This window comes from Somniosus microcephalus, chromosome 9 (assembly GCF_052327205.1).
Source record: "Somniosus microcephalus isolate GS21.2 chromosome 9, FLI_Smic_1.0, whole genome shotgun sequence".
Lineage (NCBI taxonomy): Eukaryota > Metazoa > Chordata > Chondrichthyes > Squaliformes > Somniosidae > Somniosus > Somniosus microcephalus.
In genome coordinates, this window is record NC_140995.1 from 107669263 (window position 1) to 107689856 (window position 20594).

The following is a 20594-nucleotide window of genomic DNA, read 5'->3' on the forward strand; positions in this document are numbered from 1 at the left end:
ACTATTGAGATGTAGGAAACACGGCAGCCAATTTGCACACAAACAGCAATGTGATAATGACCAGATGATCTGTTTTTTTAGTAAAGTTGATTGAGGGATAAATATTGGCCAGGACATCAGCAATAACTCCCCTGTTCTTCTTCGAAATAGTGTCATAGGATCTTTTACCTCCACCCAAGAGGGCAGACTCGGCTTAACGTCTCATCCGAAAGACGGCACTTCCGACAGTGCAGCGCTCCCTTAGCACTGCACTGGAGTGTCAGCCTAGATTTTTGTGCTCAAGTCCCTGGAGTGGAACTCTGAACCCCCAACCTTCTGACTCATAGACAAACAGCTGAGCCACAGCTGACAATGGGTTGGTATCTGATTTAAAACAAAGCATCTGTAGACGAACAGCAAGGATAAGAACCTATATAGCAATAAGACATGGCTGTTGAGCTTAGCAAGAATAACAGTCTGTAAATGCCAGGTTCAGACACCCAGCTGACCAAAAAAATAAATGCCTGATGAACACCTTATCTTTTTCCACTGCTACACAGTCATTGGGTACAGTAATTTATCACCAGTTCATTCATGCTTTTACACCAACAGCAGTTATTCATCAATCACTCTGACAGCTTGTTGAACCATATATATCGATGTATTCTGCTGCATCTCAAACTGCTCTCAGTTTCATAAATAGCAGAGTACACGTCACAACATTAATGCTACAGATTATTTGACTTTACTGAAAAGCTCTCCAGGTGCCAATAAATTCTGACTGATGTAAAGTTATGCGTACAGTTTTACTTTTATGTAATCGTTAATTCCATTTTTACATCTATTCTGTCCAGTCTTCGCTACATTGCACCTGTTTCACTTTTTCGCTCCACAATTTTAGTGTTGTAATACTGGATTCAGGATTTTCTTCCTGCCTTTGTATTTGAAAAACAAAAGAAAATCAGGAGCAGGTCCTAGTCCAACCTTTTCCCTCATCCTCTCTACCTTGTAGTGTTCTGAGATGTCCTTTTACATGAGAAATGCTATATATAAATATAAAAGGGTAGAGTTTCCACTTTGGGTGCAATTGGCAATCCAAGCGCAAATTGCACTAGTTTTCTGAATTGGTTTTATGGTTCCAGTTTCCATTCAAACACATTTGCATAATCACAAACATAAAATCTTCCATGAACCAGGGCAATCAGCAGCGTTTTAGAAAGCAATTGGGCTTTTTCCCTTCCATTAAAAAATATTCTTTGATATATTTAAGTGGTAACCTGGTGCAGTTTTATTATTACAGGTGAAAATGGGTTTATCACAAAAAATAAGCATTTGTAATAAGAGTGACTAGTTCATCACCTGTGAGTAACCCGATTTTAAATCACTGAAAATGACTAAAACAGACTATTCCGAACCATGTACTAATTTCATTATTGTATAGTAGTCAGTTTCTTAGTAAATTAATTTTTTTTAATATTTGAAAGATTTTAAAAGGTGCCTATTAATGTCCTTGCACCTAAAATAACCCAGCTTAACTTTAAGTCCCTCCTCAAAGTCCTGCAAACGGGTGTAATTAGTGGAAACTTGCCATGGTGATTAATTTGATCTGGCGGCATGGCCGGTTTTGTGGGCGGGGCCGGCTTCTTGCGTGATGTTTTTTAAACCAGCGCAAAAGATTGTGGAAACATGATTTGCGCTGACCATTGATGTAATAAAACTCACTACGCACTTCGTTTGAGCATAAAGCAAGGCTTTAATCAACTTGTTTCAGAACATGGAGGTCTAGTTGTACTTCACTAGTTCCTTGTCTTACAAAATGTCCCTGGTAAGGTGGGCCCACGCCCGAGTATTTATACTCCTTGGACGGCGCCACCAGCTGGCCGTCCAGCGTTATTTCACAAGTAGTTTCTTGATGAATGATGAGATTTATAACATTCTTCCTGCCTAAAAGATTTGGAAGTCCGACGACGGTACATGAGCAGTGGTGTACATTCAAGGAGATATTTCACAACTTTCAAGAAAAATATATTCCACTGAGGAAAAAGGGGCGTAAAAGAAAAGACAGCCATCCGTGGCTAAGTAAAGTAATAAAGGATAGTATCCGACTGAAAACAAGGGCATATAAAGTAGCCAAATCTAGTGGGAGGATAGAAGATTGGGAAGCATTTAAAAGCCAGCAAAGAATAACTAAAAGATTAATTAAGAAAGGGAAGATAGATTATGAAAGTAAACTAGCAAAAAATATAAAAACAGATAGCAAGAGTTTCTACAGTTATATAAAAAGAAAAAGGGTGGCTAAAGTGAATGTTGGTCCCTTAGAGGACGAGACCGGGAAATTAGTGGTGGGGAACATGGAGATGGCAAAAACACTGAACAAATATTTTATATCCGTCTTTACAGTAGAGGACATTAAAAATATCCCAACACTGGACAAACAGGGGGCTATAGGGGGGGAGGAGCTAAACACAATTAAAATCACTAAGGAGGTGGTACTCGGTAAGATAATGGGACTAAAGGCGGATAAATCCCCTGGACCTGATGGCTTACATCCTAGGGTCTTGAGCGAAGTGGCGGTGGGGATTGCAGATGCATTAGTGGTCATTTTCCAGAACTCCCTGGATTCAGGTAAGGTCCCAGCAGATTGGAAAACTGCTAATGTAACGCCCTTATTTAAAAAGGGAAGTAGACAAAAGGCTGGAAACTATAGACCAGTTAGCCTAACATCTGTGGTTGGTAAAATGTTGGAGTCCATTATTAAGGAAGCAGTAACAGGACATTTGGATAAGCATAATTTAATCGGACAGAATCAGCATGGTTTTATGAAGGGGAAGTCATGTTTGACAAATTTGCTCGAATTCTTTGAGGACGTAACAAACAGGGTGGATAAAGGGGAACCAGTGGATGTGGTGTATTTGGACTTCCAAAAGGCATTTGACAAGGTGCCACACAAAAGATTACTGCACAAGATAAAAAATCACGGGATTGGGGGTAATATACTGGCATGGGTGGAAGATTGGCTATCTAACAGAAAACAGAGAGTTGGGATAAATGGTTCATTGTTGGGTTGGCAATCTGTGACTAGTGGTGTTCCGCAGGGGTCAGTGCTGGGACTCCAACTCTTTACAATCTATATTAACAATTTGGAGGAAGGGACCGAGTGCAATATATCCAAGTTTGCCGACGATACAAAGATGGGAGGGAAAGCAGTGAGTGAGGAGGACATAAAAAACCTGCAAAAGGACATAGACAGGCTAAGTGAGTGGGCAGAGATTTGGCAGATGGAATATAATGTTGGAAAGTGTGAGGTTATGCACTTTGGCAGAAAAAATCAAAGAGCAAGTTATTACCTAAATGGAGAGAAACTGCAAAGTGCTACAGTACAAAGGGATCTGGGGGTCCTGGTGCATGAAACACAGAAGGTTAGTATGCAGGTACAGCAGGTGATCAGGAAGGCCAATGGAATCTTGGCTTTTATTGCAAAAGGGATGGAGTATAAATGCAGGGAAGTCTTGCTTCAGTTATACAGGGTACTGGTGAGGCCACACCTGGAATACTGCGTACAGTTTTGGTTTCCATATTTAAGAAAAGATATACTTGCTCTCGAGGCAGTTCAGAGAAGGTTCACTCGGTTGATTCCAGAGATGAGGGGGTTGACTTCTGAGGAAAGGTTGAGTAGGTTGGGCCTCTACTCATTGGAATTCAGAAGAATGAGAGGCGATCTTATCGAAACATATAAGATTGTGAGGGGGCTTGATCGGGTGGATGCGGGGAGGATGTTTCCACTGATGGGTGAGACTAGAACTAGGGGGCATAATCTTAGAATAAGGGGCTGCCGTTTCAAAACTGAGATGAGGAGAAACTTCTTCACTCAGAGGGTAGTAAATCTATGGAATTTGCTACCTCAGAGAGCTGTGGAAGTTGCGACATTAAATAAATTTAAAACGGAAATAGACAGTTTCCTAGCTGGTAAGGGAATTAGGGGTTACGGGGAGCGGGCAGGGAAGTTGATGTGAGTCTAGGTTCAGATCAGCCATGATCCTATTGAATGGCGGAGCAGGCCCGAGGGGCCGTATGGCCTACTCCTGCTCCTACTTCTTATGTTCTTATGACTTCCTCTTAACGGATTAGGCGGACCACGAATAGCCGCAGTCTTTAGATTTTTGTTTATGGCTAGAAGGCACGTCTCCCCAGACCATGTCTTGGTCCCTGGGCCGCTTGATCCGTACCGGTGGATCGACAGGGCCCGTGTTGCTCTGATCGACCCGAGGGAGGCTGGGGAGATCATGACTCCAGGTGCGGGTCCCCACAGGTGCAGAACTGGCTTCATCCTGTTGGATAGCCAGGGATTGACTGGCGTCCTGGCCTCGGGTGGCCATCCCACGGGGAGCGCTCGGCTCCCCGAGTGGATCCGGTGGGGCAGCTGGCAGATCGCTCGATGTCCCAGGTAGGGCGTCATCTTTGGGGGAGCGCAGAGTGTCGGCATCATCCCCGTGGGTCCCTCTATCGGTTGGGTCCATGGAACTGGCCAGACAGGGAGCCAGGTCCCGGAGCGAAACGGTGGACTCCCAGCCATCAGGGTACCGCACGTGCGCGTATGTGGGATTGACGTCCGTGAGTTCTACCTCGTCGATGAGAAGATCGTTTTTAGATGATCGGACGAAGCTTCAGAGCAGCACGGGGCCGGGAGCTGCCAACCATGATGGTAGAGACGTCCCATGGGTGGAGCGACGCTGGAAGCTGAAGAATCGCTCATGAGGTGTGACATTGGTAGACGTAGAAAGGAGGGACCTGATGGAATGCAACACGTCAGGGAGCATCGTTTCCCACTGCTGGTCTGGTAGGTTGCGTGACCTCAGCGCAAGATGAACAGCGTTCCAAATGATAGCGTTGTATCTCTCAACCTGTCTGTTAACAATGGGATGGTACGGTGTCGTTTTACTTGTGGCGATTCCCCGTTGGGAGAGATAACTTTTGAGTTCGCTTGACATGAAGGAGGGACCCCGATCAGAGTGGATGAAATTGGCCGTACCGCAAAGGGAAAAGACTTGATCAAGGCATTTGATCACTGTGGAAGTAAGCATATTGGGACAGGGGAAAGCAAAGGGAAAGCGTGAATATTCGTCCACCATAGTCAGTAAGTAGGTGTTTCGCATTGTGGTAGTCAATGGCCCTTTAAAGTCAATGCTGAGTCGCTGCATAGGCTGCATAGCGTGTATGAGCAAGCCATCCGATGGATGGAAGAATTGCGGTTTTAATTCCGCACAAATTCTACAGGAGGAGCACATTCTTTTCACATCTTCCGTAGAAAATGGAAGATTTTTAGATCGCACAAAGTGCAACATACGGGTAACGCCAGGATGGCATAAGTCAGAATGAAGATCCGCCAGAGTCGAAATTGACATAGAAGAGCAGAATGCCCACGTGAGGGTCTCCGGGGCCACATTCTCTTTGCCGGGTCGATAATGTGTGGTGTATCCAAAGGTGGCCAATTCCATCATCCAGAGTTATATTTTGTTATTCTTGATCTTAGTGCATTTCCGGTTATCCAGCATAAAGGCCAGTTATAAGTGTGAAATGGCGATGAGCGAGAAAATGACTCCATTTACATACCGCTTCGATGATGGTCGTAGCCTCCTTCTCGACAGGAGGATAATGGAGCTCGCTACCCTGCAAAGTTCTGGACAGAAATGCAACGGGTCGACCACCTTGATTCAAGGTAGCAGAGATTGCCATATCCGATGCATCGCACTCGACCACGAAAGGAAGATTTTCATCAATGGAACGAAGCGTGGCTTTTTCCAGTTGTCGCTTCAGGAGGTTGAAAGCTGAAATAGCCGTTGCCTCCAATGGAAATGACTTTGCGTGAAGCAGGGACTGGATCTTGTCGGAGAAGTAGGGTATCCATTTTGCATAATAGGTGAACATGCCGAGTGCCCGACGAAGAGAGCCGAGATTCGTAGGGGGAGGGAGCTCCTGAAGCGGATGAAGTCGTTCCGGATCCAGTTTGATGACACCGTTGCCCACCCAGTAGCCAAGGATGTTGACTGATGGTACTGATTTCACAGATTTGGACTCATTTAAGGTTAAGTTGCGATGACGGAGAATGTCAAAAAAAATTCAGGAGGTTGGCATCATGCTCCTTCTGGTCATGACCAACAATGGTGATATTATCCAGATATGGAAAAGTGTCCGTTAAGTTCTCCTGTTTGACTAGGCTATCCATTGCCCGTTGAAAGACGGCCACCCCATTGGTGACCCCAAATGGAAGGCGACAAAACTGGTAAAGCCGACCATTGGCCTCAAAGGCCGTATACTTTTTGTCAGAGTCCTTTAACGGTACTTGATGATATGCACTCTTTAAATCAAAGGTTGAAAATACCTTGTAGTTAGCAAGGTTATTGACCATGTCATCGATGCGTGGTAGTGGGTAGGCATTCAGGTCGGTATACTGGTTAATAGTTTGTGAGTAATCGATGCAAAGACGTTTCTTGTGTTGCTTCAGAGGATTTTTGACAACGACAACTTGAGCCTGCCAGGAAGATGAACATGGCTCAATGATACCGTCAGCTAGAAGGCGAGAGATTTCTGTCTCGATAAAGGATCAATTATCTTGGCTGAAACGTCATGATTTAGTGACTATGGGCTTACATCGGGGGGAAAGATTGGCAAACAAGGAGGGCTCATCGAGCGAAGCCGTCGAATGCGCACAAGATGGTACTTTGGAAATAGTAAGCTCCGGCTTTGACCCTCCAAACTCGAAAGTGAGTCTTTTGTGTTGTTTCTGGAAATCCTGTCCCAGGAGCACATCACTGCATAGGTTCTTGAGCACCCCGAGCCGGGTGGAGAAATAAGTGCGGCCATTGAGAATAAGGTCGACAAGACAAAAGCCAGAAAAATTGGTGGTCAGTGTCGTCAGAGCCATTGCAATTTCCCTGTCTTCAGGGGTAAATACGCAGTTTTAACTTACTGACAGCCCGCTCACTAATGAAGCTGTCAGAGCTGCATGAGTCGATTAGTGCACTCAAAATGTGTCCATTTACAGAAACCTTTGTGGCTGCATGGGACAGACTTTGGGGAAAAACAGCTGTGATGGGAGGAGGGGCAGCTTTACCCTTGACAGCTGTAACCTTAGTAGTGGTTCTTGGGGGAGGAGCAGTTTTATAGATTGCAGCTGTAACCTTAGTAGTGGTTCTTGGGGGAGGAGCAGTTTTATAGATTGCAGCTGTAACCTTAGTAGTGGCTCTTGGGGGAGGAGCCGTTTTATAGATAGTAGCTACAAAACTAACAGGAGCTCTCGACTGGTGTACCTTAGAAAAGTGGCCTTTCTTACTAACAGCGGCTCTTGACTGGCATACCTTAGAAAAGTGACCTTTCTTGCTGCAATGATTGCACGTCACGTTATGAGCAGGACAAAATTTCCTATAATGGAACGCACCTCCACAGACGAAACACTTCCTTCCAGATTGCCAAGATGCCACTAGGGCGGGGTCGTCATCAGTGTAGGTTTCTCGGGTAGGGTTGTCATCAGCCAGGTTGGAGTCATCATCCGTGAGGGCTTCTGCCCAAGGCCTATCGAAAGAGTCACTAAAAGTGATAGCAACAGCCCGTGCACATGGTGAAAGATAGGTGTCTGCATTCCTCTTTGCTAAGTCCAGAGAACATGCCTGGTCATAGGCAGCCTGTAACTTGAGGGTTTTATTCTCCAACAGATGCTAACGTATGAAGGGAGATGCAATCCCATTAATAAAGGAATCACGAATTAACTCTTCCTGGTACTGCTCAGCTGTAACAGCTTTAAGATTACAATCCTTGCTGAGCCTGCGAAGTTTCTGAAGGAATTCATGAAGTGATTCCCTGGGTTGTTGTCGAGTTGTGGCCAGTAGATGCCGAGCAAAAATTTCATTTGGGGACTTGACATATAGCTTCTGTAGTATTTGGATAGTGGCGTCATAGTCTACACAGTTTTCGATATAATCAAACACATGAGGGGATACATAATTGGCAAGCATTTGTAACTTGTTAGGAACATTCTCACCACACTCCTCAAGGAAGTTGCTAAAGGTACGATACCAGTGTTTCCATACCTTAGCGGCTGTAAGTGAATTCAGGTCCAGGTCGAGACGGGCGGGTCTGAGTAGTTTCTCCATGATGGATCGATTACTTGTCTGAGTTCCCTTCTATGGTTCGAGTCGTAGCTGGCTGTTCCTGAATCACCCAAAGCGTGGAGTCGATATCAAGTTGATTAAATTGACGTAATAAAACTCACTATGCACTTGGTTTGAGCATAAAGCAAGGCTTTAATCAACTTGTTTCAGAACATGGAGGTCTAGTTGTAGTTCACTAGTTCCTTGTCTTACAAAATGTCCCTGGCAAGCTGGACCCACGCCCGAGTATTTATACTCCTTGGATGGCGCCACCAGCTGGCCGTCCAGCGTTATTTCATGAGTAGTTTCTTGATGAATGATGAGATTTATAACAACCGTAACTTGCATTTGAAATTCCTTGACTTTTGCGCTGGTTTGAGCAATTTCGGGTGAATTTCGATGGTAGCAGAAACTCTATCGCAAGTTGTCTTACAACGTTACAAAACATGCAGAGGAAATCTAATCACAGTGCATCATGTGGCAGGGACCCAACACTGTTTCAGTGCTATAGGAGGGCAAATATAGTGATGAGTCTTGCACATTATTTGATGAACACACTAAAGGGAGAGGAGTATCGCACCAGAATCAGCACGGTGCTAATCATACCTCATTGCAGAAGCGCGATACATGTTGGTGTGCGTATTCACAGTTAAATTGACTTTAGATATGAATTCTACCTCAATATTTTCTCTATTTCTTCATGCCCATCCTTTCTTAAAAGTGATGACTTCCACTGGGATATGGTTCCACATGCAATGGCTACCCTCTGGTACATGAGACAGTTATTCACGACTCATCTTTACAGCTCCAGGCACAGTGCTTCATGCACTGGGATTGTATATTGAGAATTCAGGTAAATGACCACATGAATTTTCATCCATTAAAATTCAAGTTTAACTTGGATTGCCAGCAGCCTCTGCGATGGGGGGAGGGCCTAATCCTGTCTTCATTTGCCATTGATACACTCACAATGGCCAGTAGAGATCAGTTGATGTGAATCAGAAGTTGGACCCTAGCTGATTTTTATTTAGTTTCCCCTTTCTAGTCCAGGAACATCGAGGCCAGTTTTAGCACTCCCTGCCATCCCAGATCAGATCAGTTAATTTAATTCTGATCAGGAATTGAATTTGGGATCTTCCTAGTCTGTACAGTTCAGTACCACACCATTTAGGGAATTTAGATTTTGAGCCATGGGAGAATCTATACATACATTTAACTACTAGCTGTTAATCTAAGTATATAAATTAGAATTTGTGAATACAGCATTGGCGATAAGCAGACAAATGACATGAGAATTTTTTTTTTTAGATGAAGACCTTGATAAAATAAGGCTTGAGAAACTGCTTTATAAATTCAGTTCAGTGGTGGATTATTAACTGTTTCACGGAAATGAAGCAGAGGATAATCACAAGGTGAGCTAGGTCCAAATGGAAAGAGTTGTTGAGTGGGGTATCCTTGTCACACCCACCAATCAGAGAATACATATATATTTTTTATGCGCTTAATGGGATCTGGGCTTTGCTGGCAAGGCCAGCACTTATTGCCCATCCCTAGTTGCCCTTGAGAAGATGGTGGTGAACCGCCTTTATATATTGCCTTTATACTTACTCTCTATCTCCTACTTTCTGACTAATTACCAACCCACGTCACAAGATTACCTCAAACTCTGTTCTCTTCCTTGCCCTCTTGTTCAACTATCCTGGCATATCTGAACGTATTGTTCTGGGTTTACTTTCTCTATCCCCTTAAGTATCTTATGTCATGAATCTTATCATTCATGAAGAAATGACTCATGAAATAACACTGGGTGGCCAGCTGGTGGCATCGTCCAAGGAGTATAAATACTCGGGCTTGGGCCCAGCTTGCCCAGGACGTTTTTGTAACCAGGAACTAGTGATGTAACTAGAATCTCATGGTTGTGAAACAGTTGATTAAAGCCGTTTTATACTCAACCAAGTGCTTAGTGAGTTTTCTTACGTCATCTTATATACCTCTCTAAGTCCTCTCTGTGATTTCTCTTTTTGAGGCTGAAGAATCCTAACTTAATTAGGACGTAGTGCAGTACTGAGGGAGTACTGCACTGTCAGAGGTGCCATCTTTCAGATGAAATGTTAATCTGAGGCCTTGACTGCCCTCTCAGGTGGACGCAAAAGATCTTATGGCCCTATTTCGAAGAAGAGCAGGGGAGTTCTCTCCCGTATCCTGGCCAATACGTTCCCTCGACCATGGCGTTATCATGTAATTACCATCTCATTTGCATGAAGTGGCCTAATTAGGTGTGGGTGTTTTGCCTGCCCAAAGCAAATGAGGTTGGAGAATGGGTTAGGTGCTAAAGTGGATGAATAGAACTCCCGACCATTTACTGCTACTAGCACCTAATTTATCCTACTTCATCAGCCAGCCGGGAGTGGAAAATGAAGACAAGGAAATGTGCATGAAGAAAAATAGAAGATGCTGGAAATACACAACAGATCAAAAATTTTCTGAAAAGAGGTAGGTTAACGTTTCAGTTAGCCACCCTTAGGGTACGTGTTATGAGCTTCTGCTCCTAGCACAGAGCGACACTTGAAGGGCCATGGATTGAAGGATTGGACATAAGGGTCAGCATGCCTGATCTGCAGCGCTCCCAATTTTCCAGTGATTAATTTGAATCACCTCACAGAACTTTCTCTCTTTAATCAGAACTCAGTTCAGTGCAGATGAAGGGTTTCTACCTGAAATATTGACCTGTTTTTTCCTTTCCAATGATGATGGATTTTTTTGCATTTTCCATTTTTACTAAGATTTTTGCAGTTTTTGTTTTTATCTGAAATGCCAGATATCATAATTAGGAAGCTTTTGGAATTGCAAGATTTTTGTATAAAATTGTCACAGCTCAAGACACATTAGTGGTTACAAGACTCAAAGCATAATAGAGCACCAGATGTGGTGGAATATTGAAAATATATAAGTCACAGCTAAAAGTAAAAAGGGGCCATGTTGTAGATTATCAATTTGTATATAAAATGTGACTTGAGAACTGACATAGTAGAAAGACAACACTGGAGATAATTATTATTATACCAAAAACAAATAGACATAAACTATTACACAATTATAATTCGCCGCTCCATTCTCACTCTGACCTTTCTGTCCTTGGCTTCCTTCACTGTTTTAATGAAGCTCAACCGAAGCTCGAGGAACAGAACCTCATCTTTCGATTAGGCACTTACAGCCTTCTGGACTCACCATTGAGTTCAGCAATTTCAGATCATAACCATTGATCCCGTTTTTTTCGGACAACAGCTGTTGGTAATGATCCTGCTGTTGCCATTTACACCTATTTTAGACCAACGTTCCCTCTAAGCTGCGTGGCCACGTAGTTCTCTGCTGGACCCGCGCAGCCCGGGACCAGCTTTTTCAATGAACTCTGAATGGGTGGTGCCGCCTCTTAAAAGGGCGGCGTGCTCAAAAAAACAAATACGGGGAACATTGCTCTAGACACATCTTTTGTTTCTTTACTTGTCCCATTACCATCTCCTTTTGCCTCGCACCATCATCCCTTTTGTCATTCAATCTCCCCTGCCTTCCACCCTATCACAGACCTTCCCTGTTGTTCTTTCCTCCCCTCCCTGCTTTCCCTGCCTCTGCACTTGCTTAAAACCTGTTACATCTCTAACTTTTTCCAATTCTGATAAAAGGTGAGCAACCTGAAACATTAACTCTGTTTCTCTCTCCACAGATGCTGCCTGACCTGCTGAGTATTTCCAGCATTTTCTGTTTTTATACCAACACAAACTATATTTGACATCACTACATAGTTGTTAAATAAAATATAAAAACAAATACAGAGTGACTGAATTTCCTCTTAGTTTACAACCAGGAACTGGCATAACCCAGGTGGGTGGTGGCATGTAATATGCCTGCATGCGTATTATAGTGACGGCCAAATGATGGAAATAAAACTGGTCCTGCCCATCATCCAACTTTTGACTCTGCTCACAGCCTGTATAAAATATGCAAATAAAAGTCCTGGGATTTGGTCTGCTGAAGCAGACTTTTAAGGCAAATTATAGTTTTATTTGCTGGAATCATGGGCTGGGATTTTCTGTACCTGGGCAGGTTGGGTGTGAGCGGTCACCATGGTGGGTCGCGACCCCGTTCTTCATACCATGCCACTCCTGAGATCGACTTTCCGTTAATGTCCCCTATTAAGGCTGCCCTGTGCATTACCCGGCCCTATTAAATGGTGCGGGTCTGATGACATCAGCGATGACGTGTTTTCAGCCGGTATATTTAAAGAAGCCATGGCCACATTGCATTTGAAGGTTCATCTAGGAGTTTGCAGGCAGCACACTGCACAACTGGACTGCTACAAAGAGTGCCAAACATGACTGCACTGAGACAGAGGGCTGCACCCAGCTTCTCCAATGATTCCCATTTTTTCCATTTTATGTGTATTATCGCACACATTATTTGGTTTTGCAATGTAATCCACCAGTTAAGTACTTTGTTTCTATTCTTGCAAATTGTTTTTTCTTCATTCTTGGTTGCTACTGGCACTCTATGAAGTGGTGGGGATGAATATTCCTTTGGGGTTTCTAAACATGGCGCATCATTTCGATGAGAAGCTCATGAGAGCCCAACAAATACAGATGCAACACTTGGTCTGCACCCATCTCTAGTCTGGTCCCCGCATTTATAGATCTCTCCACAACTGCTTGGACATGTCAGAGAATACTTGTCTTCACTGCTTCCGCGTCACAAGAAGGGCTACCATAGAATTGTACCATCTGCTGCAAGGTAACCTGAAAACAATATCTGGAGCAGAGACAACTCTTCCTGCAAAAGGGAAGATTACCACACCATGGTGCTTTCATGCCACCTTTCTAATCCACGACAAGGGAAACATCTGCCACATCAGGCAGTCTGCAGTGCACCCCTGTATCAAACAGGCAACGAATGCTGTGTTTGAATGGGGGAACACCTTCACCACTTTTCTTGTGGAAAGGAGCTGGGCAGAGGATTCCTTGGGAAGTGGAGTTGCCTCAAGTGCAGGGCAGTGGAGGAGGCACCCTTGTGTGTATTAGATCTCCTCACATCAACCCTATGGCCTACTATACTATTCACTTCAACCACTCCCTGTGGTAGCGAGTTCCACATTCCCAACACTCTCTGGGTAAAGAAGATTCTTCTGAATTCCCTATTGGATTTCCTGGTGACTATCTTATATTGATGGCCTCTAGTTATTCTCTTCCCCACAAGTGGAAACACTCTCACTGTATCCACTCTATCAAAACCTTTCATGATTTTACAAAACCACAAAACACCATCAGCTTGTCTGCTAAAGTGAATAAAGAATTTGTAAATTAACCGATAATTTTACATTTTGTAAATAAATAGTTTACAGGTAAAATATTTAATGCAGATTTAATGTCAACACTCAAAGGGCAAACATTATACAGAGCTGTAGTGTCATATTACCTGTGTGGACATTCTAAATGCCGACCTTTAGCATTAGAACATACAATGTGACCAAAATGTGTAGCCCCCAAGATATATTTATTCTGACTTATGTGGCCTACCTCCAAGTCTGCAAGTCAATCAGTCAGTAATGCAATAACCCCACAGTTGCAATGCGCACAATTCATAAACACATTTTTAAACCAGGCGATTTAGTATTTTGGTTGGATTCAGTTCTCTTTATGGTGTTCAAGATTTCAGTTTTATAAAATACTTCATTTTAGAAACAAAGGTGATTCTGCAAAGCAAATATATTTACAGGTACAAGTCTTTCTGTTGCAGAGAACTTAAAACACAGCTGTTATTAGGACATTTCCTTTAGGATTGTTGGACTCTTAATAATACCCTTACTGAATTTTCAATATCCTCTGGAATATTATTTTCTGCAAAAGATTGTTTTTAAACAATAATGAGAGTTACAGACAAATTTCCCGGTTATAGTTGTTCTATTTTTGACTGGTCTTGCTTTCGACAGCTTATGTGTTGACGTGATAACATCTTCTTTGTGGTGAAGATTTCTTAACTAGTACTTCTCACTACCAATTGTGCTCTTGTTTGCCATCAGAAAATACCACTTAGAAAATGTTGATCACTTTCAAGGATCTTTAGATCAACGAAAAATGCTACATTTTAATTCTGGAATCCTGCAGAAAAGCAGGCTTTATAACATAGCTGCGGAAAATACGTTTTCTTTTATGCATAACGATTTGCAGAAGGTAAATAAAATTATCTTCTGCATGTAACTAGTAAATTCAAACATGACATTAGAATTTTTCCTTTCTCAACAGATCGGTTCATCCTTAAAAGACCTATTTGTGCTGTACTAGATCTACAGCTTCGCTCTCCAAGCCCCCAAAATTAGGTTTTCGGCAGTTTTCTTTCCGAGATGGCGGTTGAAATTTGAAATGATGTGACATTTGTAAGTGTTTTTAGGGGGGGGGGGGGGGAACGAGATATCCAAACTGTTATAATAGAAAAAAGTCTAATCATCATGCAATAGATAGCATACAAATTATTTAACTGTATGGGTTCGGAGATGTAATAACAAAGATGTTTTATTCTTCAGATAGCCTTTGATCATTTTCTAGATGGGAATTTAAACTTCGTGCATTGCTTCCATTCTGAAAGGTTTTTTATGTTCAATATTAAATCTATCAATGTTGTTTCTTAATTTACTTGCATTGTATTTATTTACAATACAGGGATGAGATTCAGCAGATCTCACAAGACCATGATGCCAGCTGTAGATAAATTAACTATTGATTTGTCCCAGCCCTGATGCGGCTGGTTTCACGCAACAGCCTAGCTCTATTTCACAGTTGAAGTACAGCGTCCTTTTCTGAGTTCGCTGTAAGTCTACATTAAGTGCATATATTTCCACTCCTAAATCACGCCAATTAGACAAATCTGATTGAATTGATGGAACTGTCCCACACAGATTAGACGATCAAGGAAAACTGAGAGGTGAAATGCGGCAGGCGCTCTTTTGCCCGAGCCCAATAATAAATAATATCCTTGAATTTCATCAGTGGACTGAAATCCAGGTGATGACCAAGGTATACGTGATACAATTTTCATTACAGTCGAGGGCACACGCTGACATTTGGGACCCAGAAAGTATATCTGCAGCTCTATACCTAGCATGTTAGTCACAATTCACGTGAGTATTTAGGGCAATTTACTGCATCTAAAAACTAAATTAAATAAAGCAATGATTACTGTCCCAAATACTGGAATCTCATTGACCAGTGTTACAGTTTCCGTGGTGTGTTACAATATGTCACAGGACACCTTTTTAGCCCATAATGAAGTGCGCAGTGTTGAGCTGATTTTTAAAAATCTTATCCGATATTTTAAAGTCAGTACACTGGATAAAGATTACTGGCCGCTCGTCAGTCTCTTAAACGAATACAAGTTTGACAAATATCATGCGTATTTACTAAATATTTGAAACCATAGGCTAGAGCCAATCGTTCCCTATGTAGAAACTGCCCATTTTCATGAATTATTCTAAGAACACATCAGTGTGACATCGAGAGATAATGGGGGATACTTTTTTGTGCGTGTCAAGTTTAAGAAAAAAATCGTTATTCAAATATAATGGTAGTACTGTAGTAAAACATTGGTTCTCTAACTTTGCCCACAGAAGGAAATAAAGGCCAGCATATTTATTGTTCAGATACTGTCCTGTGATTTAATTCATGTTAATTATGTTTGTTTCAAAATCGTATTCTGTGTGTCCTGCTAATCTTCTATCGCACGCAACTGAAACTGTGGTCAATATTTCCAACGCTCCATTGAACAAGGAGTAGATAACCTGTTTTGAATAGATTCGAAGTGCCGAATATCTTGAAAGTGACGAGCTATTTGTGCAGTTTCTACGTTTGAAAATTAAATATTTCAATTAAAAAGTATCAAATAAGCCACATTAACAGATAAGTTTCTTATACGGAAGCAATTGGAGATTTAAATAAATAAACTCATGGATGGTGAACGTGTAACGAATTTCTAATGTCCTTATATAATAGCATCAATCATTAGTATTGCCTTTTGCATTATCTACTGAATGATCAGTTCCCCGAGCTATTAATCACAGATTGTCTGAAATGAAACCAGGCGTGAAAATGAATTTCTTCACGCACACTGCTCTCGCAGGGATCTGTTCCGAGAGTAGATTTTAGCTCAATTACGATGCAAACTGTGCAGGGCGTAGACTGATATACAAACTGTGCAGGGCGTAGACTGATATACAAACTGTGCAGGGTGTAGACTGATATACAAACTGTGCAGGGTGTAGACTGATATACAAACTGTGCAGGGTGTAGACTGTTATACAAACTGTGCAGGGTGTAGACTGATATACAAACTGTGCAGGGTGTAGCTCTGATATACAAACTGTGCAGGGTGTAGACTGATATACAAACTGTGCAGGGTGTAGCCCGATATACAAACTGTGCAGGGTGTAGCCCTGATATACAAACTGTGCAGGGTGTAGCCCGATATACAAACTGTGCAGGGTGTAGCCCTGATATACAAACTGTGCAGGGTGTAGACTGTGCAGGGTGTAGACTGATATACAAACTGTGCAGGGTGTAGACTGATATACAAACTGTGCAGGGTGTAGACTGATATACAAACTGTGCAGGGTGTAGACTGATATACAAACTGTGCAGGGTGTAGACTGATATACAAACTGTGCAGGGTGTAGACTGATATACAAACTGTGCAGGGTGTAGACTGTTATACAAACTGTGCAGGGTGTAGACTGATATACAAACTGTGCAGGGTGTAGACTGATATACAAACTGTGCAGGGTGTAGCCCTGATATACAAACTGTGCAGGGTGTAGACTGTTATACAAACTGTGCAGGGTGTAGACTGATATACAAACTGTGCAGGGTGTAGACTGATATACAAACTGTGCAGGGTGTAGACTGATATACAAACTGTGCAGGGTGTAGACTGTTATACCATCTGTGCAGGGTGTAGACTGATATACAAACTGTGCAGGGTGTAGACTGATATACAAACTGTGCAGGGTGTAGACTGTTATACCATCTGTGCAGGGTGTAGACTGATATACAAACTGTGCAGGGTGTAGACTGATATACAAACTGTGCAGGGTGTAGACTGATATACAAACTGTGCAGGGTGTAGACTGATATACAAACTGTGCAGGGTGTAGACTGACATACAAACTGTGCAGGGTGTAGACTGATATACAAACTGTGCAGGGTGTAGACTGATATACAAACTGTGCAGGGTGTAGACTGTTATACCATCTGTGCAGGGTGTAGACTGATATACAAACTGTGCAGGGTGTAGACTGATATACAAACTGTGCAGGGTGTAGACTGATATACAAACTGTGCAGGGTGTAGACTGATATACAAACTGTGCAGGGTGTAGACTGATATACAAACTGTGCAGGGTGTAGACTGATATACAAACTGTGCAGGGTGTAGACTGATATACAAACTGTGCAGGGTGTAGACTGATATACAAACTGTGCAGGGTGTAGACTGATATACAAACTGTGCAGGGTGTAGACTGATATACAAACTGTGCAGGGTGTAGCTCTGATATACAAACTGTGCAGGGTGTAGACTGATATACAAACTGTGCAGGGTGTAGACTGATATACAAACTGTGCAGGGTGTAGCCCTGATATACAAACTGTGCAGGGTGTAGCCCTGATATACAAACTGTGCAGGGTGTAGACTGATATACAAACTGTGCAGGGTGTAGACTGATATACAAACTGTGCAGGGTGTAGCCCTGATATACAAACTGTGCAGGGTGTAGCCCTGATATACAAACTGTGCAGGGTGTAGACTGATATACAAACTGTGCAGGGTGTAGACTGATATACAAACTGTGCAGGGTGTAGACTGTTATACCATCTGTGCAGGGTGTAGACTGATATACAAACTGTGCAGGGTGTAGACTGATATACAAACTGTGCAGGGTGTAGACTGATATACAAACTGTGCAGGGTGTAGACTGATATACAAACTGTGCAGGGTGTAGCCCTGATCAGTGTGGATTGTCCCAGTACAGGTGTGTGAACCAGGTAACAGTGCATGGTGCAGGTCTGATCCAGTCTCGCTCCTGTTTCATATTTCCTTGTCTGTGTCCATTCAGTCTCATTGTAAATATTTTTAATTCAGATTCTTTAGATTTTATATCTGTAAATGATATAATGCAAATTTTGATTTTATAACCTTTTAACAATTTTTGGTGAATGTGTCTGTTATAGTGGAACCAATTTGATTAAAGACCGTTTGTACGTGGGAAAAAATGTGGCTTTCAAAAGGAAATTGGATAAGTACCTGGAGGAAAGAATTTGGAGGGCTACGGGAAAAGGGCGGGGGAGTGGGACTAGCTAAAGTGCTCTACCAGAGAGCCGGCACGGGCTCGACGGGCCGAATGGCCTCCTCTGTGCTGTAACCATTCTATGAAACTCAGTTGGAAAAAGAGCCGAATTCTATATTTGCTTTGGAGGCCTTTGAACAAGAGATCATGAAACCGTAAATGGTACATGTAAAGTGTGTGTACAAGTTAGATTACAGCAAATGACCAAGTATTTATTAGTACATTAATTATATCAAAGATAACGCTAATATAAAATTATGTGCATGTATTATATTAGCCACAAACTACCGTAAATAATCATTTAAAAACTGAGCAGCGGCTTGCGCACTATTGTAGACTGCAGGATGTGATAGCGCGACCAGGAAGATACATCAACTGGTTTCAAAACCTTCCCAGCATATTTCCATTTAAACTATATTAAATCCAGCAAAATCAAAAGTGGGTAAAGCAATGGAACGGTAATTTAGATGTACCTTCCTGCAAACCTTCAGGACTGTAGTGCTTCTGTGAAGCGATTAAAAGTCCAGCCTTATGCTCTTACATTAAGCCGAACAATTTGAAATTATTCCATCACATTACCTGTATAGTGTTGCGTCGTTGCTCAATATTTACCCAATTTACTGAATAACGAGCTAGCCACATATCGACTCACAGCCAACCGTAATAGCGTCATCTCAGCGCAATGCTAGCTCGTTTAACATAAATATGTTTAAAAATGCAACAAAAAAAAATTTGTGGGATAACTGATAAGGTGTAAAACACATTCCACATCCTACACTCGGTTGCTGTGGTTGAATAGCCTGCAGAGTGCAATTTTCTTTCAATTCATTCATTTAGTATTAACTGTATATCAATTTATCAATGCATGGTAACCTTTATCGATACACGCGCATTTCAAGCTATAACTGTAAGGTAACAATGACAACCTGTTATTTTTTTACCTTTTCAGGCGGAGACTGTACATCCTTGCCTTATTTTCAGTTATCAGATTAGCTTTTTCTGAATCCACAAATTGATCCATATTTCCAACTGTTACAACGCAGCACCGTGGAATGTGGGAAGCACTATTCGGATATCCTTCTGACCGAGTTAAATCACTTCAGTGTAGAATCTCTTGTGTTTAAAAGTCATCTCGCATCAGAACCTATTTCACTGAGCAGAGCTGTGAAATACAGCGTTCCTTTTGGTGCGATTCCGACCGCGTAAAGTTTCTCTGGCTGGGCTGAGGCTCCTTTGATCGAGGGGCTCTTTCTCGCTGTGCTATATGTTAATGGCAGAGCGAGTCGTGTGCAAAGGGCGATCCGAGCTGCTTTTGATTTAAAGGAGCTCTCCGACTGCACACCGTGCGACGTGTGCCGACACTATTGTCACACAAGGCTGCTGAGGTGTATAGTTTTCTTCCCCGAAGACTGGCAACAGTACATGTTATCTACCGCCTTCTGAATACCGACTGGCAACTCGATTCCCGTAATGTGCAGGTTTTATAAGTAACATTCCCAGCTCGACAGTATTTTTGTATTTTGTATACTAGATATTCACTTTCATAGCATTTCTGCAGCTCAGCGGTGAACTTGTTTAATGTGGCTTGCGTTACTGAGTAACAAATGAGATGAAAAACCTGGACCTGTGCTTCATCTTTCGTCTAAGGAGAGCTTCGAAAATGTATTTAGCCGTTTCCCTACAATATAAATGTATTTTTACCAGAACATGCGAGGCGTCCAACAGGTATCAGAACATTTAGTTATTATGTATAGGAAATCGGTTTCAGGAGCGTAGATTCAATCCAGCTTTATTTCTTTTGAAATATGAACTCATCATGCGCCTCTTTAAATCGAGAGAGGGGGATCAGATCGTGCAATATCTCATTTGAGTATATAGGAAGAGTCAGTCGTTATAACCAGGCCGAGACTCCTGACAATCTCTGCAGCAGTCTTTCCATTGTCACTCTCCCATTCAGGTTTCCCTGCGGTAAGTCTCATCATCACAGCTTTGGGTCTTCACAGTATCCCCAGTTAGCGCGCACTCCATCATCTTCTGAGGACAGTGATCTGCAGCCATGCAGCATACAGTTTCTGCAGAATGCAGTCTTCTCAC

At 42.4% G+C, this 20594-nt stretch overlaps 1 protein-coding gene across 1 annotated transcript in view; it reads right to left on the reverse strand.

Moving 5' to 3' along the window:
* slc30a2 (solute carrier family 30 member 2) overlaps nucleotides 1-19843 on the reverse strand; it is a 100385-nt gene extending 80542 nt beyond the window's left edge. The window contains exon 1 of the mRNA XM_085996220.1: nucleotides 19442-19843. Within this exon, the coding sequence (XP_085852346.1) occupies nucleotides 19442-19521 (80 nt within the window). The 5' untranslated portion in view covers nucleotides 19522-19843. The remainder of the gene's footprint in view (nucleotides 1-19441) is intronic.
* Between the last annotated feature and the right edge of the window lie 751 nt (nucleotides 19844-20594).